General features: G+C 35.8%; 1 protein-coding gene across 2 annotated transcripts in view; it reads left to right on the forward strand.

Annotated features, from left to right (window-relative positions):
* The window catches only part of MAN1A2 (mannosidase alpha class 1A member 2), a 175,834-nt gene that overhangs the window by 45,479 nt on the left and 103,561 nt on the right, over positions 1–26,794 (forward strand). For both annotated transcript variants that reach the window (XM_007075673.2, XM_042993842.1), the window contains exons 3-5: positions 604–700; positions 11,568–11,686; positions 17,293–17,373. In XM_007075673.2, the coding sequence (XP_007075735.1) occupies positions 604–700; positions 11,568–11,686; positions 17,293–17,373 (297 nt within the window). The remainder of the gene's footprint in view (positions 1–603; positions 701–11,567; positions 11,687–17,292; positions 17,374–26,794) is intronic.

Consider the following 26,794-nt stretch of genomic DNA (forward strand, 5'->3'; position numbering starts at 1 on the left):
TGTGATTAGGTCAGGGTTGGCAAACTACAACCCACAGGCCAAATTCTGCCTGCTGTCTATTTTTTAAAAATAAAATTTAGTTGGAGAAGGTATATCCATTTGTTTATGTATTGTCTAAGGCTACTTTTGTGCTATGGTAGCTGCGTTAAGTAATTGCTAGAGACGGTATGGACTGCAAAGCCTGAAGTATTTATTTTAAAGAAGGATTTTGCTGATCTTCAGCCTAAGGGTAAGGAGTTCTCTAGTAATTGGTTGTGGAATCAGAGCCCCTTGATTGACAGTGCCGTCGTGATCACAGGGAGGGAAGGGGAGCTATTCCCCAAAGAATTGGCAGTTCCTCAAAGGAAAGAGTGCTGAACAGACACCTTCTTCCCCAATAAAAAGAACTTGTCTTTTATACCCAAGTTTTTCTTCTCTTGTGTAGACTGAGGTTAAACATGATGATGTGGGTTATCACGCTAGTAAAAAATGTTAATAGAATAATATTCTGATACAGGAGATAACAGGAAGAATGGGTAAGGCTGCAGTGATAGATGATATAGATCGATGAAATAACGTCTGTGAGTGATGTTAATTGATGGATTATAATTTTTCTTTTCTCAGATGATGAAACATGCCTGGGATAATTATAGGATATATGGATGGGGGCATAATGAACTCAGACCCATTGCAAGGAAAGGACACTCCACTAATATCTTTGGTAAGTTTATCTCTTCTAACTACTGTATCCATCTTTAAAACGGAATCTAAGTTCTTAAGTACTTTCTAAAACCTGAACATTTCTATTATAATTTGAAGCAACATGTATTTTTTTTTTTTGCAAGCTTCAGTCAAGATTTCATGCTAGTTGCTTTAGAATATACAGATAATGTGGTAGATTTTTTACCTCTACAGATGTTGTAGTCATTTATCAGTGTTTTGAAGCTTTTTCTGCACTTTTTTCTTTAATGTCAGGGAAGTTAGGTACCTATTTGTAATTCTCTTTCTTCAACACAGTTCTGATACTCCCTGCATTATGAGGGGGAAGAGACGTGAAAGAAAGCAGTAGTGCTCTGTATATATAAAAAAGTCACATGCCCAAGGTGATTTGGTTGGTAAGGTGAGTGGTTGGTAAGGTGAGTGGGTGATATTGTACACTCACAATTCCAAGGGAAAGATTCATTTGTTTGTGGATGGAGGTCTGGGGAATAGCTGTGTCCAGCCTGAGTTCACTCTAACTTTCTAGGTCTCTTGAGCTCACTTCTACTTGTTAAACTTCTCCATTTCAAAAAGTACTTAACAACTTTTACTTAACCTAAGGATAAGTCTTGAGAATCATCAAGCTGTTATTTATTATAGTCTTCACCTCTTTCCCGCATTCTCAATTTTTCTTGATGTAATGGGTATCTTTTAAGTAATAATAGGTGAAGTTAAGAAAATATTGAGGTAGGGAGGCACATGTAACTAGTTATATGCAACGTAGTTATCTTTGCTAATTGTAATGTGCCACCACAGTAACCTAAATCACAGCATTTTTCCTCGTGACATTTGAAAGAGTTTTTCTAATGCTATGATTTCTCTTGTAATTTGTTGCTTGCTTATTTTCTGTAAAACATAAAATGTCTGGAAAGATCATTTCTCTTGGGTTTCAGAGGTGTTGGAATCGAGGAATAATGGAAAAAATTTTTCTTTAGGTCATCAAAGACACCAGAAATATCTTAATACAGTTAACTTAGAATCTGTCACCTAATGAAATAAAGCATATTTCCTTAGCAAAGGTTACAAATGGAAAAGTTCCCATTGTTTTGTGGATGCCACAGTGTGAGACATTAGTGCAGGAAAAGACATTTTATGTTTAATGGTTAATTAAAATTAGATCCTCTTTTCAAGTAAATATTTTTTTCAGTATTAAACTCTTCGGTAAACTGTTAGTCCTTCTAAAGGATTAGAGTATAAATGTGTAAAATAAAAGTTGCATGTTAATTTTCTACTTCTTTTTTAAACCGTATTTCTCAGAACATAAACTGTATTAACATTTGTCAAATGGATACGGGTCCTAGGCAAAATAGTTGGTAAGTTTATTAATTTTGAGAGAGAGAGACAGAGAGAGCAACCAGGGGAGAGGTGGAGAGAGAGAAAATCCCAAGCAGGCTCCTCGCTGACAGTGCTGAGCCTGATGCAGGGCTGGAACTCACAAACCCTGAGATCATGACCTAAGCTGAGACCAAGAATCTGACACTTAACTGACTGAGCCACCCAGGTGCCCCTGTTTTGTTTTGTGTTGTTTTTGTTTTGTTTCGTTTTACTTTAGGAGAAGTCTAACTGAGTGGTAATAGTTCTGAGTGTCTGATTTGATGTCCCAAATTCAGTATGTCTTTAAGAATCAGAATCTTAGAATTGAAAGAAACTTCAAAAGTCTAGCCTCTCTATTGTAGGAATATACAGGCGAGTATTGAAACTTTACTTACAGTATTTGAGATTACATGGAAAAGAACTTAAAAACGTGTTCTTTTCCATTTTACTAGCGTCAATTATTAAAAAATTCTTTTATGTGGTAACTGAAATAAGCATTCCTCTGACTTCTATCTGGTTAGTCCTTGGCATCATAGGATTCTTTATGTGCAGATAACAGAAAATCCATTTCAAAATGGCTTAAACTAAAGTAAATTTAATAAGCTCAATGAAGTCCTAGCATAGATTGGAGTCCAGCTAAGCTTTTTATTTATGTCTTTTCTCCGTTTTCCTCTGTGTGTTGATATCTTCAGGCTGGCTTCTTAGCAAGACGGCTGCCTCAGTGTGAAGCTGTATATATACGTACTACCACATCTGTAGAGCAGAGAGCACTTGGTTTTCGTAGAAACTTCGTTGACTCATTGTTTCTTGTCTCAAATTGGCTTTTGTGCCCATTCTCGAACCAAATGCTACTTCCAGAAGGATGGCGTATATTCTTTTGGTTTTGCCCCGTGAAGGCAAACTCCTGGAGCTAGCGAGTGAGAAGAAAATGTTGCTGGATGTAAATTAGCACTGATACTAATTATTCCAACAGTAATTAATGGAATGAATTCTTTTTACTTAGATATACTGAAGAATTAAGAGTTTTGTTAGGAATAGGTCTTCTCGCCCTTAAAGGGAAGAATTTTGATTTGGAAAAGAGTGTTAACTTTGCAGTGCTTTTTGAAGTGTGCCTTTATTTTCTCTATACATGTCTGTGTCTGTGTATGTAGGTATGTTTATGTATAAATTCTTTTTGCTATTTCTAACTTAACTGGCTTATGACTTCTAATATTTTGTTGAGGATTTTTGCACTTATCTTTTGCATTTATATTGCTCTGTATTTTTCTTACATTATCTTTGTCTTGTTTTGGTATCCAGGTAATGTCTCATAAAATGAATTTGGAAGTGTTCTCTGCTCTTTATTTTTCCGGAAGATAGTGTTTAACATTGATTTTATTTTCTTCTTCAGTGTTGATAGTATTCACCAGTGAAGCCATCTGCATCTAGAGATTCCCCCCCCCCCCCCCCCCCGGGAGGTTTTTAAACTGAAAATTCAGTTTCTTTAACAGTAAGGACCAATCAGCTTATCTACAGTTGACTCTTGAACAACATGGGTTTGAACTGCATGGGTCTACTTTATATATAGGGTGTTTTGTTTTTTTTTTTTTTTTTTTTTTGATAAATACAGTACAGTAGTGTCAATGCATTTTCTCTTCTGATTTTATTAATAACTTTTTTCTATCATACTTTATTGTAAGAATGTAGTTTAATTATAAACTAAATTTAATTCTAAACATTGTCTATTAAGACAGTGTGTGTTAATCAACTATTATCAGTAGGCTTCTAGTAAACAGTAGTAGGCTATTAGTACTTAAGTTTTTGGGGAGTCAAGTTATATGGGTTTTTGACTGCATTGTGGTCAGCATCCTTAACCCCAGGCTTCTTCAAGGACCAACTGTATTTCTTTCAGGGTGAGTTTTGGTAGTTTATGGTTTTTGAGGAATTGGTCCATTTCATTTTAGTTATTGATTTTATGTGCATAGAGTGTTTGGAGTATTGCTTTGCTATCTTTTGGATGTCTGTGGCAGCTGTAGAGATAATCCCCTTTCATTCCTGATATTAGTAATTCGTATTTTCTCTCTTTCTCTTTGTCCTGCTAGAAGCTTGGTTTCATTGATCTTTTTAAAAAATTTATCATGGTTCACTTTATTTTTTTATTCAAGTAATAACATAGAGTGTATACTAATTTCTAGTGTACAATATAATGACTCAGCAATTCTGTACGTTAGTCAGTGCTCATCGTGGTAAGTGTACTCCTTAATCCTCTTTACCTCTTTCATCCATCCCCTGCCCACCTTCCCTCTGGCAACCACCAGTTTGTTCTCTGTGTGTTTTTTTGTTTGTCTCTTTTATTTTGTTTTATTTCTTAAATTCCACATAGGAGTGAAATCATATGGTATTTGTCTTCCTCAAGCTGACTTATTTCACTTAGTATTATATCCTCTTGATCCATCCATGTTGTTGCAAATGGCAAGATTTCATTCTTTTTGATGGCTGAGTAATTTTCTATTGTATTGCTTTTATCTTGGCTTTTATAAATAATGCTGCAATAAACATAGGAGTGCACATATCTTTTTAAATTTGTGTTTCCATTTTCTTTGGATAAATACCCAGTAGTGGAATTACTGGATCATATGATAATTCTATTTTTCATTTATTGAGGAACCTCCATACTGTTTTTCACAGTTGGTGCACCAGTCTGTATTCCCACTAATAGTACATGAGGGTTCCTTTTTCTTCACATCCTCGTCATCTCTTGTTATTTCTTATGTTTTTGGTTCTAGCCATTATGACAGGTGTGAGGTGATATAACTCATTGTGGTTTTGATTTGCATTTTCCTGATGATGAGCAATGTTGAGCATCCTTTCATGTGTCTGCTGGCCATCTATATGTCTTCTTTGGAAAAATGTCTATTTGTTGATCTTTTTAATAGTTTCTTTATGTTTTTCATTTCTTTGATTTCTGCTCTTTACCATTTTGTTTCTTTTGCAGTTTTGAATTGATTTAGCTCTTGCTTTTCTAATTGCTCTAAGTGGAAGCCTGGAGTGTGGATTTGAGATCCTTTTCTCCAATGTAAGCATTTGGTGCTGTACATTTCCTGTAGGTGCTGCTTTAGTTGTATGCTAAAGATTTTGGTATGTTGTGTTCCACTTTCCATTTAATTCAATATGTTTTAAAATTTCTCTTGAGGAACCCTCTTGCCCTGTTGGTGAGAATGCAAACTGGTGCACCCGCTCTGGAGAATAGTATGGAGGTTCCTCAAAAAGTTACAAACAGAACTACCCTATGATTCAGCAGTTGCATTAGTATTAGTAGGTATTTGCCCCAAGGATACCAAAATACTAATTTGAAGGGATACAGGCACCTCGATGTTTATAGCAGCATTATTTAAAATAACAAATTATGGAAAGAGCCTAAATGTCCACTGACTGGATGAATGGGTAAGGAAGATGGGGTATATATATACAATGGAATATTACTCAGTCATCAACAGAGTGAGATTTTGCCATTTGCAGTGATGTGGATGGAGCTACAGAATATTTTGCTAAGTGAAATAAAGTCAGTCAGAGAAAGACAAATACCATATGATTTCACTCGTGTGTGGAATTTAAGAAACAGAACAAATGAACATAGGGGGGAAGAAGAGGCAAACCAAGAAACAGATTCTTTTAACCATAGAGAGCAAACTGATGGCTACCTGAGGGGTGGGGGTACAGGGATGGGTGAAATAGGTGATGGAGATTATGGAGGGCACTCGTTGTGATGAGCACTGGGTGTCCTGTGTAAGTATTGAATCACTAAATTCTACACCTGAAACTAATATCGCACTGTATGTTAGCTAACTGGAATTTTTAAACAAAAACTTAATTAAAAAAATAGAAGCACATGGGAAAAGCCATGTATTTTTTCAGCTTGGGGAAGAAAAGTTTCCCTTGAGTAAGTTGCTTAATTTTCAAATGTTCAGAGATTTTCCTTTTATCTTTCTGTCACTGAATTTTAGTTTAATTCCTTTATGGTCAGAGAACACTGTATTTCAGTTCTTTTAAATTGTTGAAGATTTACTTTATGATCCAAAATATAGTCTGTCTTAGTGAATGTTCCATTTGTGCTTGAAAAGAATATATACAAGTGTAGTCTGCTGTTATTGAGTAGAATGTTCTCTTGATGTTAGTTAGATGCCATTGGTTAATGGAGTTGTTCAGACTTCCTCTGTGCTTTCTAAATTTCTGTCTAGTAGTTCTATTACTCACTGAGAGAAGGGTGTTGAAGTCTTCAACTGTAATTTTGGATTTGTCTCCTAACCTCATTCAGTTTTGTCAGTTTTTGCTTCATACATTTCTTATATTCATATATTCTTGTTAAGTGTTTACACCTTTAGGATTGTTATATCTTCTTGGTAGCACCACAAAAGCCTTAATACCATAACCAGACACTGATATTACAAGCAAAGGAAACTGTAGACCTATGCCCCTCATGGATATAGACACAAAAATCTTTAACCATGTATTAGTAAATCTAATTCAGCAAATGTAAAATGAATAGTAACTCATGATTATTACATGGTGGGTTTAATATCTAGAAGTTAGTCGATGTAATTGAAAATATTAAGGGAATAAAAGAGACGAACCATATGATCATTTCAGTAGATGCAGAAAAAGCATTTAACAACACTCAGGATCAATCCATTATAAAAACTCTTAGCAGACTTGGTTAGAAGGGAACTTCTTCAACCTGATTAAAGACATTAAAACACACACCCCAAGATGAAACAAATGGAAAAAATTTGCCACATGCCTCGTGTTGAAAGACTAGATATTTTCCCCTAAGATTATGAATTAGGCAAGGATGTCTGCTCTCTCACTTTGTGTAACTTTGTAGATGAGCTCCTAACCAGTACATTAAAGCAAGGAAAAGACAAAAGTATAAAGTTTGGAAATGAAGAAGTAATACTGTCTTTACTTGTAGTCAACGTGATTATTCATGCAGAAAGTCTTAAGAAATCTACTAAAAAACAACAATAAAGTCCTAGGTTGAATACAGTTTAGTAAGGTCATAGGATATAAGTTTAATATACAAAATAAATTATATTAAAAAAATTTTTTTAAGTTTATTTATTTTGAGAGAGGGAGTGTGCGAGTGGGGTAGGGGCAGAGAGAGAGGGTGAGAGAGAATCCCAAGCAGGCTCAGAGCCTGCTGTGGGGTTCAAACTCGTGAACTGCAAGATCATGACCTGAGCCAAAATCAAGATCTGGGTGCTTAACCAGCTGAGACACCCAGGCGCCCCAATAGATTGTATTTCTGTATACTGGTAAATAGTCAAAATGCAGTTTAAAAATAATGTCATTTGTAGTAGCATCAAAAAATATGAACTGCACGTAGGTGAATTTAACAAAATATGTGTAAAATTCACACACTTAAAACTGATTATTGAGAGAAGTTTGAAAGGACAGAGATGCCATGTTTATGAATTGGAATACTCAGTATTGTTGAGCTGTCCCAATCAAAATGACTTTTTGTGTAAATTGATAGTCTGACTCTAAAAATCTGTATAAAAATGCAAAGCTTGGGCAATAGTAAGAATAATTTTTTAAAAGGAAGAACAAAGTTGAAGGATTTATATTACCTTATTTTAAGATTTACTGTAAAGCTGCAGTAATGAAGGCAGTATGGTTTTAGTGTAAGGACAGACACAGAGATCAGTGGCAAAGAACAGAACTCGGACTGCATGTACATTATACGTGGTTCATTAATTTTCAGTAAAGTTGCTTAGGTAAGTCCGTGACTAAACAGGATAGTCTTTCCAATAAATCATGCTGGATCAGCTACATATTCATATAGAAAAATAACAAACCTTGATTCTTCATTGTACATAAAAATTAACTTGAAATGGATCATAGATCTAAGCATAAAAGCAAAAAGTATAAAACGTTCAGTAGAAAGCATTGGAGAAAATCTTTGTGACTTTGAGGTAAGAAAAGAGGTTTTAGAATACAAAAAGCATAAGCCACAAAAGGAGAAAAATGGATAAATTGGACTTCATAAAAATTTCTGCTCTCTGAAAGACATTAATAAAAAGGTAAGTAAGCCCCAAAACTTGGAGAATGTGTTTGTGACACACACAAACACACGTGGATGTGTTCAGAATATATAAATAATTACATGCCAAAGAAAGTTTATGCATAGTCAGTAAGCACATCATTTGTCAGAGAAATTAAAATTGAGACCACAACATAACATCCTATACATTCATATTAGAACGCGTAAAATTACAAAGACCAGCAATACCGAATACTGACAAGGAGGGTGGAACAGCTAGAACTCTCATCCATTGTTGCTGCATGTATAAAGTGGTAGCTCTGGAGAGCTCTTGCACACTGTCCTGTAGAGTTCAACGTCAATTACCATACAGCTTGGCAATTTTACTCCCAAATATGTCCATGATGCTCACAAATGAGATCAGATAGTAGTTTTATTTTTCTTACTGAGATTTTTGCATCCGTGGTATGCAGAATCCATAAATTGAATTTAAACTCTCTTTTCCTTTGTTCTATGAAAGTTTATGTAGGAGTTGCTATCCTTAAAATTAGGGTAGAATCTATTCTATGGAACTTCCAGAGTGTGATACTTTTATAGTGGGTAGCTCTTTGAGAACTTCACAGTTTCCTCTGTTTCTTGGTCTGTTTTGCTTGTTTGCATTTTATGTTTATTTCATAAGTCAGAATCATATATAAAACATATGTTTTTATATAGTATACATTACTATTTATATTAAACATATAATGCATATATTCTTAGAAAATCATCAGTTTCACTCATTTTTTTTCAAATTTATTGGTACAATATAACTAAAGTGGCCTTTTTATACTTAATTTCCTCAGTATCTGTGTGTTGATGCAGTTTTTTTTTTTAATGTTTATTTTTGAGAGAGAGAGAGAGAGAGAGCGAGCGAGCGCACAAGTGGGGGAGGAGCAGAGAAAGGGAGATACAGGATCTGAAGCAGGTTCCAGGCTCTGAGCTGTCAGCACAGATCCCGACGTGGGGCTCGAACTCATGATCGTGCGATCATGACCTGAGCCGAAGTCATCCTAGGTGCCCAATCCAGTTTTATTTTGTACTTTTGTATTCCCTGACTACTTTTTAGAATTTGTTTAGTGATAGAGTCATTGTATAGTTCTTTTAATAAAACTATCTTTTGAGTTTTGTATTTTTGACAGTTTTCTTTGTTTCTAATTTGTTAATTTTTGCCTTTTCTGATTCTTTTACTTTTTGCTCAAGTTTATCATTCTTTTTCTTCCTTAGAATGTTGTGAATTCAATTATTTTCATTTGTTCTTATTAAATACCATAAAATTTTCAAGTTATGAGTTTTTCTAACAGCTTCATTAGTTGAATCCTATGTTCTCACAATAAAATTTATTAATGTTTTATATGTTTTACAATGTTGTGTTTCACTTCTTCTTTGACCCAAGGGTAGTTTTAGATTTTTAAAAACTTTTTCCAGTTGAAATCTTGAGTTGTCTAGGTAAATAATCCTAGGTACTAATAGCCAGGAACTCCCAATTTTGCCTTTCTCTTCCTTGGTCTGTTTAGCCCATGGCACAAACCTCTTCTTGTGGAACTAACCAAAATTGGTACAGAACAGGTGGGTCGTCTGGACTTTGTTTTCCAGAGTAGTCAGCACCTTAGAGGAATGTGCACTTCCAGGACTCCATAAATAACTAGAGAACTGAAACATAACTCTCTATAAAAATTGAAATAACAAAAATAGGTACTCTTAAGGATTTAAAATAAGCATGATAAATATTTTGGAGGAAATACTAATATAAAGAGATACATACTTAAGCAGAGAATTGGAGGTAAGGAGTTTGGGGGTATAAGCCATCATTTGGTACTTTATGTTGAAGAGTTGATAAAATATTTGTTATCCTAATAAAAAGCTGAGGAACAAAGAAAAGTAAAAGGAAAGTATGTAATAACCCAGAACAAAAATTCTAGTTAATGTCAACATAAAGAGAGCTAAATGGGGAGAAGACCTGGGAACTTACCAGAGTGTGGTGGAATACTTGTCTTGTTAGTGGGAAGATAATACTTCCTGATAAGTTGAAGAAATTATTAGAATCACATGAAGAAGATGTGGTGTCAGTTAAGGACATTATAAGGACAAATTTGTATAACTTTAAAGCATCAGGAGAAAACGCTGTTTACCCACTGGTAAAAGGAATGAAAGAGGGAAAGAAAGAATAATAACGAAGTAATGACAAATGCTGAATCCTAAAATACCATTAAGATAACTTGTCGATAAGACACAGCCGAGTTTAATGCTAACTGTGGAATGTAGATCACTACCTAACCAGAGCCTTAGTAACCTGTCAGATAGAGGGCAAAGTTGAGATATTTATTGAGATTTTAAGTCTGGGTTAAGATGGACCCTTCAGTTGGGGTAGGGGTGGGTACTTGGTTATGATTAGGTAAGGACCATAATATAATAGTTTTGGATTGATAAGCAGAGAATTGGAGGTAAGGAGTTTGGGGGTATAAGCCATCATTTGGTACTTTATGTTGAAGAGTTGACAGGTCTTTCAGAAAGTTCCTGGAATGAACAGTAAAATAATTTTGCAACTTGTATCCTTTTATCTTTCTGGCAAGGATGACCGTAAACTCATGTTGATGAAGACAGTATAATAATGAAGCCGTTTTAATGTAGATAATAACGAGTGTGGATGATTTTTATTCTCAGAAGATAGAAGTAATTGAGGAGGACTCATCTGCTGTTACTTATTTTTTTTTTTACTGTGCTATTAGATTTGTTTTAGATTGTATTCAGGATTTTTGGAGTTTTATTTGTTACTAAGAGTGACCTATTTTCTTGTCATATGTTTACAGTGTCTAGTTTTGATATCAGCTAGTTTTGTTGAATTTGTTCCTCCCTGAATTGTTTTCCTTTGACATCAGGTTTCTCTCTCTCTCTTGAAGATAGGTAGATCTTACTATTTTAATTTTTTCTACTTACATTTTGTTTAATACCTTCTTTTTCAATATGATTAACCTGCTTTTTCATTGTTAAGGATTGTTATAGTTTCTGTTTTACTGTGGTCTTTTAGTCTTATTGTGCTTTTATTAATATTTCTAAGTATTTTTTTTGCTCCTTCTGTGAATTTGTACCAGAAGAATGTGGTTCTTATGACTTAGCTTATCATCTTGAACCATCCTCCCCATTTCCTGAGTTAATCCTTTTTTTAAAAAAAACTTATCTCTGTTAAGTAGATAGAGATCTCATACTGTGACCAGGAAGAAAATGAAGGAGAACTATAATTTTAGTTTCCTTTACCTTCCTATTAGTTGTCAACATGCCATCTTTAGGAATAGCTATTAAACAGTGTATATTATTTATTCTTAAGGAAAAGTGAACCATGTTGGGTATTCTTTTTGGTCCTTATATTTCTACTTTGATTTTTACATATTAAAAAATTAAAACAGACCTTGTATGAAGGGCGTGTTTTTAATGACAGTTTTCCCCCCCACCCCAAATATAGGAAGTTCACAAATGGGTGCTACCATAGTAGATGCTTTGGATACCCTTTATATCATGGGACTTCATGATGAATTCCGAGATGGGCAAAAATGGATTGAACACAACCTTGATTTCAGTGTGGTGAGTATACAGTTGATGACTTCTTTGATCAACTCTGCAAAGACCGTGTCTAATAAACATAGTAGTTTTGAGCATTTTACTACAGTTTAAGGAAATCATAAATTCCCTGTCCTCCTTTGGGATTAGAGTGGTTATTTAACTTTTACATAAAATACATGCCCTTTCTCATCTTCCTTTCACTTTTCTTGTTGTTATCATTTGAGGCAGTGTGTTCAGTGTGTTAAGCAGTAGTTACAAAAAAAACCCACATTGAACTAGAAATACCAGGAATGCATAAACTCCTTTATAAACAATTAAGCATTTTGTTATTTTTAAAAGATTCAATAATTCAGTGTAGGTTTAATGAGCCTTCATAACTAGGCCTATGCCCATGCTTCCAGCATTTGGCATAGTTGATAAGTGATGCGGCTGAAGTTTGAAGACCAGCACGGCTACATCCTAGCTGTGTGACTTGGGAACATTCCTTATTCTTTCTGAATGTGTCATAAAATTGCTATCGCAATGCAGTATTGTAAGGATTATTTGAGATAATCAGATACATGTTAAGTACTCAGTAAATGGTAGCAATTGTTTTCATTATTACCAGTATTCACCCACAAGGTGTATGGGCTGTTTTGTTTTACTCATTATCACCTTTCATGACATTTGTGATTGTTCTTCTTTTTGACTATAGTCAGAAGTCACTCTTTTACTGTGTTGTTTTTGTTTTGTTTTTTCCTTTGGCAGACCCAATTTGTCATTCAAATTGTGATTTAAATCCATAATTATTTCTTCTCTCATGCTTTCCTGATGCTAACCACGCAAATCTGGATTACTTTCTTTTGTATGATTCTAGCATTTTGGACATATATCAGTTACCACTTGGGTTTAAGTTCGTGAGTGGCAGAAAATCTAATATAAAAGAGCTTAAATATAGATATGTGTTTCTCTTTCATGAAAATTAGGCACAGAGACCAGCAGCTTAGGGGTGGCTTGGATAGATCCTTGATCCTCAGGGATCTAGGATCCTTTGTCTTGTTGCTTTCTCAGTGTGTAGCTTCAACCTCGTGGTACAAGACGGCTTCTTGATAAGGTGGATAACCTTCCAGTTGTAGAAAAGAGGAAGGATCCGTGACTCTCCTGTGAGAACACCTTCCAGGAGTGGGTTACCCTGATTTTGCTTGTATGCTGTTGAGTAGATCTGACACATACAGCCCAACCTTGATGCAAAAGGAGGCTGAAAAATTTAGTCTTTTTTTTTTTTCTCTCTCTCTGTTTGGCCATGTAGTTCTTATAGGATGTGCTTCTTGTTTAAGAAATCCCTACTCCAAGGTCATGAGGATAAATTCTTGTGTTTCATTCTAAATTTTTTAAAGTTGGGCTTTTGCATTTAGGTCTTTAATCCACATAAAATTGATTTTGTATGTAGGGTGAGCTGGACAGGCAGCAGTTTATTCTAGCACCATTCGTTTCCCTGCTGTTTATACATGGCCACACGGGTCACAGGGGCCTATTCTTTTCTTTTGGCTTTTTTCTTTATGCTTATGACATCAATACTTAACTGTCTTAACTATGATATTTTTATAGGAAGTTTGATATCTGATCTTGTTCTACCAGGAAATTATCTTAGCAGTTCTCTGCTCTTTGTTCCTGTAAGCTCTGGGGTGCTGTTGACATTTTGATGAGTCTTGCATTCAATTTACAGATTAATTTGGAGAGAATTGGCATCTGTACGGTCTCAAATACTCCTGTCCCCTAACATGGCAGCTTTGTAAGGCCTAATAATATGCTGGTATATCATTGTATCAGTTGGCTCAGTCAGGAGCCAGAACTGTGCCATTTATTTTAATTAGAGGATTTAATGTTTACAGTTGTTAACCAAGTAATGGGAAACTGAAAAGGCAAAGAGAACATTGTGGTATCACAAGAGATAGTAGCTATAGTAAACACCTACCTCCCTGGGACTCTGAGAACAGTGGGAAGAAGTTGGGACTATTAAACTTGAGTAATTTGGAACTCTGTTTCTGGTACTTTAGGAGCTCTTAAGAGGGCTTTTTTTTAGAGCTGGGACTCAGACCTCTAAGGCGATGGTACCTAGCTAGTGCTTGGTATTTCTAAGGGCCACAGGGAGGCTGATTTAAAGAAAGTGTGTGTGGCAGGGAAACTGTAACCTGGAACCAACAGCCACTGCCAGGGTGAAGAACCATGACTCATTTGACACTGTCCAAAACCGGAGGTAAATTGGAAGGAATAAGTCCTTTCTCCTTCTTCCAGCTGTATGTTATCTTTGTAAAACTTCCTGTTGGCATGGCCCATAATGGAGCCAGCTGGCTAACGAGACATATGTTCACAGAGTTCCAATTCCAGGATACCAAAGTAGAGTATAGAAGGATAAATTTGAACCTGAGGAGAAAGAGCTTAATAATTAACGCAGTCATTTGCCATCCCCATACTTTTAACCTTTCTGTGTCCTGTGGTTTAGCTGTATATTTTGCATGTAGTATGTATTTGAATTTTGTTATTTTTATCCAGTCTTAGAGTCTTTTAACTGTCAAGTTTGGAATATTTACATTTATTGTGATAACGTGTATTTGGAGTTGGGTCTTCATCTGTGTTTTTCAACCTGTGTTATTATTGTACTTTTCATTGTTTTTATTTTCTGTTTTCCTTCTTTTGGATTAAATTACTTCTTGGCTCTTTTTCCCTCTACTACTTTGACATTTTACTTATCATTTCCACTCATTTTGGAGTTACCCTTAAAATTTCATGTGCATACTTCTCACAGTTTAAAATGAACCGGTTTCTTCATCCTCCTTCTGAAGACCATAAGGATCTTAGAATGCTTTAATTTAGCTCATCTCCCTCTTGTCTTATGTGTAATCATTGTCTAGCTGGTTCCAACTCGTATTCGAAACTTCCAAATTAAGGAATGAATGGATGGATGACTGACAAATGAAGGAATAAATAAATAATTCATTCATTAAATGCCTCCTCTGTGACAGGTGCTCTTCTGGCTTATGTGAATGTAGTAATGAGCAAAACTTCTTCTTGAGTTTGTTTGCACTCTAGTTTTGGGAGGAAACCAGTAAATAAATATTCAAGTCCTGTTTAATATATCAGGTGGTGATAAGTGCTGTGGAGAGCAATAAAGGGGAGCAAGTAGGATTGGAGTAAGTGGTGGTGTGGGGTTGCTATTTACATGGGATAGCTAGTGAGAGGGACTCTTTGGTGACATTTCTGAGAAGAGACCCAATGGAAGCCATTTGGATATAAGGCTCTCTCATAATAGATACTATAGTTGAGTGTAGAATATAGTTGTGTGTAGGTTGATTATTTTCTCTTAACCTTTGAAGGGTACAATTCCATTGTCTTCCTGTTTCTGTCATACTATTGAAAAGTATGCTGTCAATCTAATATTTCACAAATAATCTGTCTTTTTCCCCTTGTTTTCATTTTTTCTATTTTTCTGCATTCTATAATTGCATTACCATGTGTCCATGTGTGGATTATTCTTTAAAGGACTCATAATGTTCCATCAGTCTGAAGACTTATGTTTTTATCACTTCTGGAAGATTTGCAATCATTACTCCTTTGAATACTGCCTGTCTTCCATTCTCTCCCTTCTCTCCCTCTGGAACTTCTCTTCTGTGTCTCTTGTGAAGGAAGGTCTGAATTTTACCTTCCTTCTTTAGAAGCAAGGTCTAAATATAGAATTATATGTAATTAGATGTTGATAAGTGTTAATTGGGGAAATAATGGAGGCTAAGAGATATTAGTGATGAAGGTGTACTTTATTATTTTATATTGTGTGGTTAGAAAAACTTCCAGTTTGGAGACCTGTAAGTAAAGCATAAAGACTGAGTTTGGTAATTCTTGAACAGCCAGTAGAACCATTTGGTAATAAAAGTCAAGAGATGTTGAAAGGAGATGATGTCAGACAGGGAGTGGGGAATCTGATTATGTTGGGTCTTACCAGTTATTTTACTCTGAGTGTAACCAGAAGTTATTGTAAGAGTTTGTACACAACAGTAACCTGACCTGACTTAAAATGTAAGAGGTTCACTCTGCCTGCAGGGTGCTGAATAAATAGATTATAAGGAGGAAGGTAAGGCTGAAATCAGGGAAACTGTTTAAGAAGGTTATTGTTTTGGTGAGTTATAGAGGCCTGCCCTCCCTCCCTCTTTTGCTTCTTCTCTGTATTTAGTGACTGTCGCTCTGTGCCCTGCAGTATGCTGTGTATTGGGAATATATGAAGTAATGTAAAGCATTTTGCTTTTGTGGATGGGGTGGGAGGAGATATATGTTACTAAAAAATTCCATTGTGAAAATTCTATTTTGGAGATTTATACTTGTGTTAGCAAATTATGTGTTCTGCCTATAAATGTTGGAAAGGCCTTAAGGGATAATATATATTTTCTTTTAATGTTTATTAAAAATTAGTTATGAACATTATCTTTATTATTTATTTAGGGAGAGAGAGAGAGAGAGAGAGAGAGAGCGCACATGCATACACACAAGCAGTGGAGGAGCAGAGAGAGAGGGAGAGAGAAAATCCCAAGCAGGCTCCGCCCTGTCAGTGCAGAGCCCAACCCTGGGCTTGAACCCACGAACTGTGAGATCATGACCTGAGCCAAAATTAGAAGGCAGACAGTTGACTGAGCCACTCAGGCGCCCCATGAACGTTACCTTTATATTAGTCAGTTGTGTGTATTGTGTGACTTCTTTGCTCACGTTCTCTGCCACTTCTACTTTTCTTTCCATGTAATTAGAATTTTTCTTATCTATGTCTGTATCTAAATACAAACATGTAGACTTTATATGGTAAGGTTATTAATACTGCTATATTTGTGCCAAATTTCCTTCTGTTTTTTGTTTGCCTTTGAATTTTGTTCATAATTTTTTCTTCTAGGTAATTGTCATTCTGGGGAAATTCAGGTCTTTGTGTTGGTATCAATACAGTTGGTTTTATGCTTACAAAGTACCTGCTTTGTCAAGGAAATTCATGTTGTCACATTTTCTTCTACTGTTTTATTGTAATTTTTTCTACATTTATTTCTAAATTATTTGGATATCGTTTTGAGAGAGAGAGAGATGTATCTGAAATGAGTATCCAAATTTCTAACCTAGGAGCCAGTTTTTCAACATTATTAATTGAATAATCCATCATCCTATCATTTTTTGGTGCCTCTGTTAACATTTATTAAATTTTTATACATACTAGGAAAAAATACTTAAAATTCATGAGAAATATAAGTAAAGATGGGCAGTATGCTGTAATGGAGGGAAAGGGATCAGTAGACAGACCGCTGTTCCAGAATTCAAGAAGTGGAGGCTCTCTTGAGGAGAGACTAGTCAAGAGCATCAAATATCTTGATAATTTCACAGTGCTGTGTAAGGTACACACAAATGGTTTCGGCCAATAGGAAGCCATGGTGACAATAATAGGGGAGTTTCAGTAACATTAATAAACGGGAGGTGAGATTGCAGTTGCGTGAGAAATGAAGATGTGGAAAGCGGGAAAAACCATCCTCTACAGGGCGTTTGTGAGAAACTTATGAAGAATTGAAAATATTTGGAAACTATAAAGCTTTAATATGTATGTGAATATTTTCAATATGTTTTCACAGAATTCAGAGGTGTCTGTGTTTGAAGTCAACATTCGATTTATTGGAGGCCTGCTTGCAGCGTATTACCTTTCAGGAGAAGAGGTGAGCCACTCAAGTAATACATTGTTTGGAGGAAGGGCTCTGAATGGACTTTAATAAAATAATGAAAGATTCCCCTAACAGCATATTGTTTTGCTTAATTGACTAATATTGAACACATGTAAAGGTTTGCTGAGAGAGCTGGCTGCTTCAGGTAGAACTGGCCTTGGGAAGAATGATTTTGCCGTTTTGAGAATCTCAGTAAAACAAGTAAAATCACAGGTCCTATCTCTGTATATACCCCTTCTCCTTTGCAGGAGCAATCCTTCTCCAGGATTTTGCCACCGCAATTAATCACACGGTTGAAACAAGGAGCAGGGGGGCAGTTAATAAGATCAGAATTAAGGAATGAATCAGGTTGCATGAATATGGATCCTCCTAAGACCAAAAATTAATTATTAAAACTGCCTGATTCGAAATTGAATGCAAGTTTTTGCTGTAAATTTAAAAAAACAACACAGGAACAACTCTGAATTCTCCTTTCCAGAAGTCTTGGTATATGTAATACACATAGACTTGTGACCTGCTGTGAAGGGAAAGTGGGTGTTGGAAATTCCTTTTTGCTACTACTCGGGTGTGGGTTAAAGGATGGGGTTTGGAGAGTAGGTGAAAGAGAACCTAAAGGAAGAGCTTATAAGTCATTTCTGCTTCATTTCCTGAGAAACTTACATATTTAATTGGTTTGTTGATCTAAATGATGGTAAGAGCTCTCTGTAAATTTAAGAAAATTCATCTTTTGTTGTATATGTTGTTAAAGATGGATTTCTTTGTTGTTGGTGTTTAAGAAATATTTGCCTAATCAAGGTCAGGAAGATTTTCTCATGTTTTCTTCTAATAGTATTACAGTTTTACTGTTAACTTTTAAATCTATAATTCATTTTGAGTTGATTTCTATACATGCTGTGAGGTATAGGTTGAGCTTTCTTTTTTTCCTTCTGGATATCCAAAAATTCTAGCAACATTTGTTGAAAAGACTCTCCTTTATTTAATTGACTTTGTTCTCCTCTTGAAATCCATTAACCATATATGTGTGAGTCGACTTCTAGACTGTTGTTTTGCATGTGTTTGTTCTTTTGCTACACTGTGTGAACTACACTGTGTTCGTTACTATGGAAGTCTTGAAATCGGGTTGTGTGAGTCTTCCAACTTTGTTCCTTTTCAGAATTGTCGTGGCTATTCAGGTACTTTATTTTCTATATAAACTTCAGAATCAGTTGCTGATTTCTACAAAATATTCTACTGGGATTTTGATGGAGGTTACTTTGAATCTATACATGAATTTAGGGAAAATTGATATCTTAACAAATATGGAATCTTCCAAGCCATGAACATGATGTATCCTCCTTTCATTTTCTTCCTTGGTGTTTCTAGTTTTTAGCATGTAGATATTTTACATATTTTGATAGATTTATACATATTTTATGCTTTTTGGTTCTAAGTGGTACTATATTTTTTATTTCAATTTCCAGTTGTTTATTGCCGGTGGATATAAATACAATTGATTTGAAAGTAAGTTTTAATAAAGATTGAAATTTTCAGCTGATGTAGGACATTTCGTTTATCACTAGATAACTTCCTGATGCTTATCATTTTTAAAAATACTGTAAAATATACATAACAAGTTTCCATTTACCATTTTTTTATAAATTTTTTTTTAACGTTTATTTATTTTTGAGACAGAGAGAGAGACAGAGCATGAATGGGGGAGGGGCAGAGAGAGAGGGAGACACAGAATCGGAAGCAGGCTCCAGGCTCTGAGCCATCAGCCCAGAGCCCGACGTGGGACTCGAACTCACGGACCGCGAGATCATGACCTGAGCCGAAGTCGGCCGCTTAACCGACTGAGCCACCCAGGCGCCCCCTCCATTTACCATTTTTAAGTATATGATTCCATGGCATTAAGAACAACATTCATGTTGTGCAGTATGCAGTTGATTTTTATATTGACCTTTGTACCCTGAGATTTTCTTAAATTCACTAATTCTAGTTACTTTTAAATAGATTTTAATAGATTGGGAAATTTTTTTGTAAACGATCATGTCATCATTGAATAGTTTTATTTCTCTGTATAGGGAACAATTTCTTTTGTGTAGTTCTTTTCTTTCTTTGTCTTGCTTTACATCCTTATCAATTTCCTGATCTTACAGGAAGAACATTTAGTCTTTCACCATTAAGCATAAATGTTAGTCATAGGTTTTTTGTAGATACCCTTTATCACCTTGAAGAAGATCTTTTCCATTCCTAGTTTGCTAAGATTGTGTGTGTGTGTGTGTGTGTGTGTGTGTGTGTATGGATGTTGAACGTTGTCAAATGTTTTTGTGGTATTTAGTAAGATGATTATACACATATGATTTTTCTTTTATCTGTTGATATTGGTTGATTTTTGAATGTCAAACCAAGCTTGCACTTTTGGGAAGAAACCCCAAAATGGTCATGGTGTATTATCTTTTTATATACTGCCAGAATTAATTTGAAACATTGTTGAGAATTTTTTCCACTTATATTCATGTGGGATATTTATCTATATGTAGTTTTAATGTCTTCGTGTGTGTGTGTGTGTGTGTGTGTGTGTGTGTGTGTGTGTGTGTGTTTTATATAAGAGTAATGCTGACTTCCTAATATGAGTTGGGAAGTGTTTCCTCTTTTCTTCTTCTTCTGGAGAAGTTAGTGTATAGTTGACATTATTTCTTCTTTACTTGTTTGGGAAAATAAATACCCTTCTGAAGCCATGCGGTTGGAGTTTTTTGTTTTTGTTTTTTCACTTAAGTTTTAAAACTATTCTATTTCTTTGGTAGATATAGTACTGTTCAGGTTATTTCTTCTTGAGTAGTTTTTGTAGTTTGTGTATTTCAGGGAATTTGCCTATTTCCTCTCAGTTGTGTAAATAGTAGACATAAAGTTGTTTGTAATATTCCCTTATTATCCTTTTCCTATCTGTGGGATCGCTAGTAGTGTCTCCTGTTTCACCTCTTTTTGTCAGTCTAGATAGGTGTATTAATATTATTGATCTTTTCAAAGAACTTGGTTTTACTGATTTTTCTCTATTTCATGCAATTTTATACCTGCTTTCATTCTTGTTTACTTCCTTCTGCTTGCTTTGAGGTTTATTTGCTCCCTTTTTTTTCTTCCAGTTTTTTAGATTTGGAGCTTAGATCATTAATATGACACCTTTCTTTCCTTTTTTAAAAAAATATAAGGGGCGCCTGGGTGGCTAAGTCGGTTAAGCATCCAACTTCGGCTAAGGTTATGATCTCAGTTTGTGAGTTTGAGCCCTGTCTCAGGCTCTGTGCTGACAGCTCAGAATCTGGAACTGCTTCAGATTGTGTGTCTCCCTCTCTCTCTCTGCCCCTCCCCTGCTCACGCTCTGTCTCTCTCAAAAAAAAAATAAAAAAAATAAAAAATAAATAAATATATAACAGCAATGCCGTAAATTCACTTCTCAGCCCTTCTTTAGCTGCATCCTCTGAATTTTGATATATTTTCATTTTCCTTTAATTCAAAATATTTTCTAATTTCGCCATAAATTTGCTTCTCAGCCCTTCTTTAGCTGCATCCTCTGAATTTTGATATATTTTCATTTTCCTTTAATTCAAAATATTTTCTGATTTTCCTTCTCTTTGATTCTGGAGTTATTTAGAAGTATATTTAAAAATTTTCAAATATTTCAGGGTTTCCATATATCTTTCAATCGTTTCTACCCTGAGATCAAGACCTGAGCTGAGAACAAGAGTTGGAAGCTTAACTTCTAGTTTAATTTTTTTTATGTTTTTTTTTCAATATATGAAGTTTATTGTCAAATTGGTTTCCATACAACACCCAGTGCTCATCCCAAAAGGTGCCCCCCTCAATACCCATCACCCACCCTCCCTCCCTCCCACCCCCCCATCAACCCTCAGTTTGTTCTCAGTTTTTAAGAGTCTCTTATGCTTTGGCTCTCTTCCACTCTAACCTCTTTTTTTTTTTTTTTTCCTTCCCCTCCCCCATGGGTTTCTGTTAAGTGGTTTTTCTCAGGATCCATATGAAATGGGTTTTCTCAGGATCCATATGAAAACCATATGGTATCTGTCTTTCTCTGTATGGCTTATTTCACTTAGCATCACACTCTCCAGTTCCATCCATGTTGCTACAAAGGGTCATATTTCATTCTTTCTCATTGCCACGTAGTACTCCATTGTGTATATAAATGACAATTTTTTTATCCATTCACCAGTTGATGGACATTTAGGCTCTTTCCATAATTTGGCTATTGTTGAGAGTGCTGCTATAAACATTGGGGTACAAGTGCCCCTATGCATCAGTACTCCTGTATCCCTTGGGTAAATTCCTAGCAGTGCTATTGCTGGGTCATAGGGTAGGTCTATTTTCAATTTTCTGAGGAACCTCCCCACTGTTTTCCAGAGTGGCTGCACCAATTTGCATTCCCACCAACAGTGCAAGAGGGTTCCTGTTTCTCTAGTTAATTTTTGTAGGCAGGTAATATGGGTCAGAATATGGCCTGCTTGAAAAAGAATGTGTACTTGAAAAGAATGTGTAGGGGCGCCTGGATGGCGCAGTCGGTTAAGCGTCCGACTTCAGCCAGGTCACGATCTCGCGGTCCGTGAGTTCGAGCCCCGCGTCAGGCTCTGGGCTGATGGCTCGGAGCCTGGAGCCTGTCTCCGATTCTGTGTCTCCCTCTCTCTCTGCCCCTCCCCCGTTCATGCTCTGTCTCTCTCTGTCTCAAAAATAAATAAAAAACGTTGAAAAAAAAAAATTAAAAAAAAAAAAAAAGAAAAGAATGTGTATTCTGTTGTGGTTTTAGTAAAAAAAAATCAATGAAGTCAAGGAAGTTCATAGTGTTGCTCAGATCTTCTGTAATTTTACTAATTTTGTGTCTATTTGGTCTGTCAAATACTAGGTGAGGAGTCTTGAAACCTCCAAATATAATTATGGGTTTGCCTGTTTCTCCTTTCAGTCCTACCAGTTTTTACTTTATGTGTTTTGGAGGCTTATTCTTAGGTATACACCTATTTTATGATTGTTCTGTCTTTTTGGTTGATCCTTTTATGTAAAAATTTTTCTTTTTATCCTTGGTCACATTCTCTGTTCTTAAGTCTAGTTCCTTTGATACTGATACAGTCACTCTGGCTTTATTTTATGTAATGTGTGTATCGTACATCTTTTACCCTATATGTTTTTATATTTAAAGTTGGTTTTCCTGTAGAAAGCTTTGACAGTCAGGTTTTAATTTGTCTGTTTAGACCATGTAGATTCAATATAATTACAGATACAGTTGCATTAAAATCTGTAACATTGTTAGTTGTGTCCCATTTGACCCATCTGTTCCTCATTCCTCTTTTGTTTTTTTCTGCCTAATAAAAAGAAAAAATGCCTGTTAATCTTTCAGTCATTTTTGTTGGTCTTCATTTCTCTGTAGGTTCAGCTTTCTGTCTGGTATATATTCCTTTTGTGTGAAGGGCTTCGTTTAACTTTTTGTACAGTGCCCATCTCCTGGTTGTGCAGTCTCTCGGTTTCTGTTGGTTGGGAAGTCTATTTCTTCAGTTTTGAAAGACATTTTCTTTGTGTTACAGAATTTGGATTGACTATTTTTCCTTTCAACACTTTAAAGATGTCACTGCATTAGCTTTTAGAGTTTGCACAGTTTGTGATGAGAAGTCTGCTTTAATTCTTTGTTCCTCTATATGTAATGTGTCTTTTCCCCCGCTTTGGCTGCCTTTAAGATAATCTGTTCATATTTTATTGTGTACGAAGAATCTGAGTGATTTTACTTTTCTTTTTTTGGAGGGGCGAGTAGGACTTATTTATCTTGCTTGAGGTTCTCTGAGCTTCTTAGATGTATGGTCTGATATCTTATTCATTATCTTTTAAAATGTTTTTCTGCCTCTTCTGAAGTTCCAATTATACATTCATCAGACTCTTTGAGATTGTCTCATAGCTCTTGAAATAGGTATTCTTTTTTACCCCACCCACTGCTTTTTTATTCCTTGTGTTCCAGTTTGGGTAATTTTTATAGACCTATCTTCAAGTACACTGATTTTTTTCTTTTTTTCTCAGCTCCATTGAATCTACTTTTGAGCCTACTGAAGGCTTTCTGCGTCTCTGTTACTTTGATTTAAAAAAATATATATATTTCTAGAGGGTCGCCTGGGTGGCTCAGTCGGTTAAGCGTCTGACTTCGGCTCAGGTCATGATCTAATGGTTTGTGGGTTCAAGCCCCTTGTTGGGCGCTGTGCACATAGCCTGCTTCAGATTCTGTCTCCATCTCTCTCTACCCCTCCTTCACTCACGCTGTCTCTCTCAAATATAAATAAACATTAAAAAAATTATTTCTGGTGTTTCATTTGACTTAATAATTTCTGTTTCTCTGCCACAGGTCCTCCTTGTCTTCATGCTTGCTACCTTATCCCCTAACTAGGTCTTTGAACATGGTAATCATAGTCACTTTAAATTCTCAGATTGTTTTAACCTCACCAAGCTTGGTTTGTCACTTGCTTTGTCTCTATAAAGTGGATTATTTTTTCTTGCCTTCGTAAGGTGTTTCATAATTTTTGATTGAATGCCAAACATCATGTGTGGGACAGTAGAGACTGAGGTTAATGGTATTCATGCCTGGAGCAGTGTGCCTGTGCTGTTAGTGTCGGGAGTTCAGTCAGTTTAGACTGGGATGGAACCAGATTCTGATTTTTTGTTGCTAAGATGAGCCACAGTGCACCGCTAGCTTCAGATTCCTCTAACATTACCCTGTATTTAGGGTGGGCCCAGTCGGCAAGTTTTGTTAATGTTCTGGCTCTGTCCTCAGCTTTAGGCATTTCCTGTAGGCCTGCGCCTCAGAGGGGGTCTCTCTTGGCCCTGCCCTGCCTCCCCCAGGCGTGGGCTGCTGTTACTCTGCTTACTAACGTTTATGTCCATACTCTTTTCTGTTTTGATCTCCAAATATTGGCAGCCACGAATTCACACTAATAGCTCTAATTTCAGCGCAACACCATAAGGTTTATTCTGGCTTTCTGCCTTTTCATCTTTCACACTCTTTTCTGATAGTGTGAAACCTGCCTACTATTTATTATTCCTCATATATTAATCCACTTGCCTCGTCCTGCTGTATGAAATCACTTTGCTGCCCTCAGCAGGCTGCCTGCCACCTTGTTCAGTGCATCTTCCTCACACGGACCCTCTAGGATTTTATTCCCCTTTGCTTGGCTGGCTTCCCTTTCCTCACGTTGGTCTGAGCCCCTCTCCGGGACAGTGCTGTGTGCACCCTACGCATGCCTTTTGGGCACAGACCCCTAGCTTCAGGAGCTTCTGGATTGAAATATTAAATAATGAAAGGAGGAAGAAAATGGAACTGTTTTGATGCCTTCAGTTTCAGATTTGTTTCCAAATTAGACATTATAAGATGTCTTTGAGAAAGGAGAGCATTTTTTTTTTCCATATTTCCATGCTTACCTGAGCATGTACTAAGTTTTTGGGGTGTAGCTGACAAACTTGATTCATTTTAGTATCAAAAGGCACATGATTCAAAATTAATTATGAGCAGCTTATGAAAGAGAAGTGCCAGCCTTGGCCGTTTCACATTAGGTTCCTAGTCTGAAAGTTGAAGCAAGATGTTGAGAGTTTGGTTGTTACTGTCATAGGAAAACAGTAGTAACATGCTGAAAAAGTGTATGATGTTACCAGTATTTTCATATTTGCTGTTTTTATGCATCAGACTTCCAGAATAAACATTTCAAAGTGGAGAGAAGCACATAGCTTTGGAGATCAGAGGCTCGAGTCCCTACTCTGCCTCCTTTTCATGCTATTTGGCAAGCTGTTTACCTCTGTAACCTAATTGTTTTCATCTATGAAAACGTGAGAGCGTTCACCTGAGAGTTGTTGTGAGGATTCAGTTGTGTGACTGCCTAACATAGTGCCTGACTCAGTAGATCCTGCTTTACTTTTCTTCCTCCTTTGACTTTCTCTCAAGTGGTAACTAGTCTGTGTTGCTAAGGGGTGATGGATCCTTTTACTTATTTGAGGTAGACGTCATAAATCGATTTCTTAGGATATAGTCTACTCAGGTACATATAAAGAGAACATGTTTTACTTTTCTGACTTTTTCATACAGTGGAATTTTACTGACCTTTTTATACTTCTCTTCTTGATCATTTTACGTCGAAAACTATGATTCATAACTATTCTGGAAAAGCAATAGTAAATTTCAGATCTGCTAAAAATGAATTAAACATTGAAAAATAATTCGAATATGACATTACTGTAATACTGGATGTACAAGAAATTCCTACATCTTACATAAGCCAGAAAATTAATTTATAACTTGGCAAAGTGCATCTCTTATGTTAAGGTAGTCTGTAACTAGAATAAAGAACATTGACATGCGTTCTGTTTTCTGGTACAGGGAACCAAATAAGGGTTACATGTCATCTGACAAAGTGTTCCTCTCTCCTGTTGATTTATTAATATAATAAATGTGAAACTTTATCATTTTATTTCTCAGAGCAAGGCTATTTATATTAAGTATTCACAAGTTAAAAAAAATCTTGATGATTTATTATGTTTACTTGATGTTAGCCTCTAATATATGACATTTCTTTTACAGGATTGTCTCTTCTCATTTTTTTAATGGTTATCAAAGTGGTATCCCTCCCTTAGTAAGATGATAACATAATTTACGTGGATAACTGCATCTGAAATCTGTCAGATAGAATAGAGAAATGGTTATGTGGAGTTTAATCCATGTTTTACAGATAATAAAAAGAAAGTAAACAACAACAACAAAATCTATCTTCACTAAAACACAAATGTACTCTGTTGCCTATAGTTTAGGATCATTTCCGAATAAGCTTAGGGAGACTTTCTAAGCAAATAGAATAGCCCTTTTTGACCCAGATATTTCCTGGTTTAAATATTAGTCATCTCTGTTTTTACTGCACTCATTCTCATTTTATTTTTGGAAAACCTGATACTCCTCCAGGAATTGCTGCTATTTCCATGGAAAATTTGACCTCTTCCTTCTCTATAGACATGCTGGTAATTGGGCAAAACATTCCACTAAGCTTTGCTGCCCCAGATAACCTTTTTAAAATACACTAACATTTTCCTCTTAAAGGTGTGAGTTCATCTACATATCTGTACACATTCTTACATGTTTAACATTATGCCAATACCCGTCGTAGTGGATGTCATGATTATGGTTATTGGTTTGTCAAATCAGAAGATGGAGTTTGGAGCTAGCTACCCCGGGAGCTAGAAATCTAGGAGTGAAATCCAGGGCAGGAAGGAGCCACGGAGGAGAAGCTCAAAATTCTGCATACATGAAACTACGTGTTTAGACCACATTGTTTTATTTCCTATATGTTTATAGACCTCTACCATAATTTTATGTGTAAGATGGATTCTAACCCTTCCACATTCTCTGCCTGGTAAAGAACTT

Source organism: Panthera tigris, chromosome C1, assembly GCF_018350195.1.
Source record: "Panthera tigris isolate Pti1 chromosome C1, P.tigris_Pti1_mat1.1, whole genome shotgun sequence".
NCBI classification, from domain to species: domain Eukaryota; kingdom Metazoa; phylum Chordata; class Mammalia; order Carnivora; family Felidae; genus Panthera; species Panthera tigris.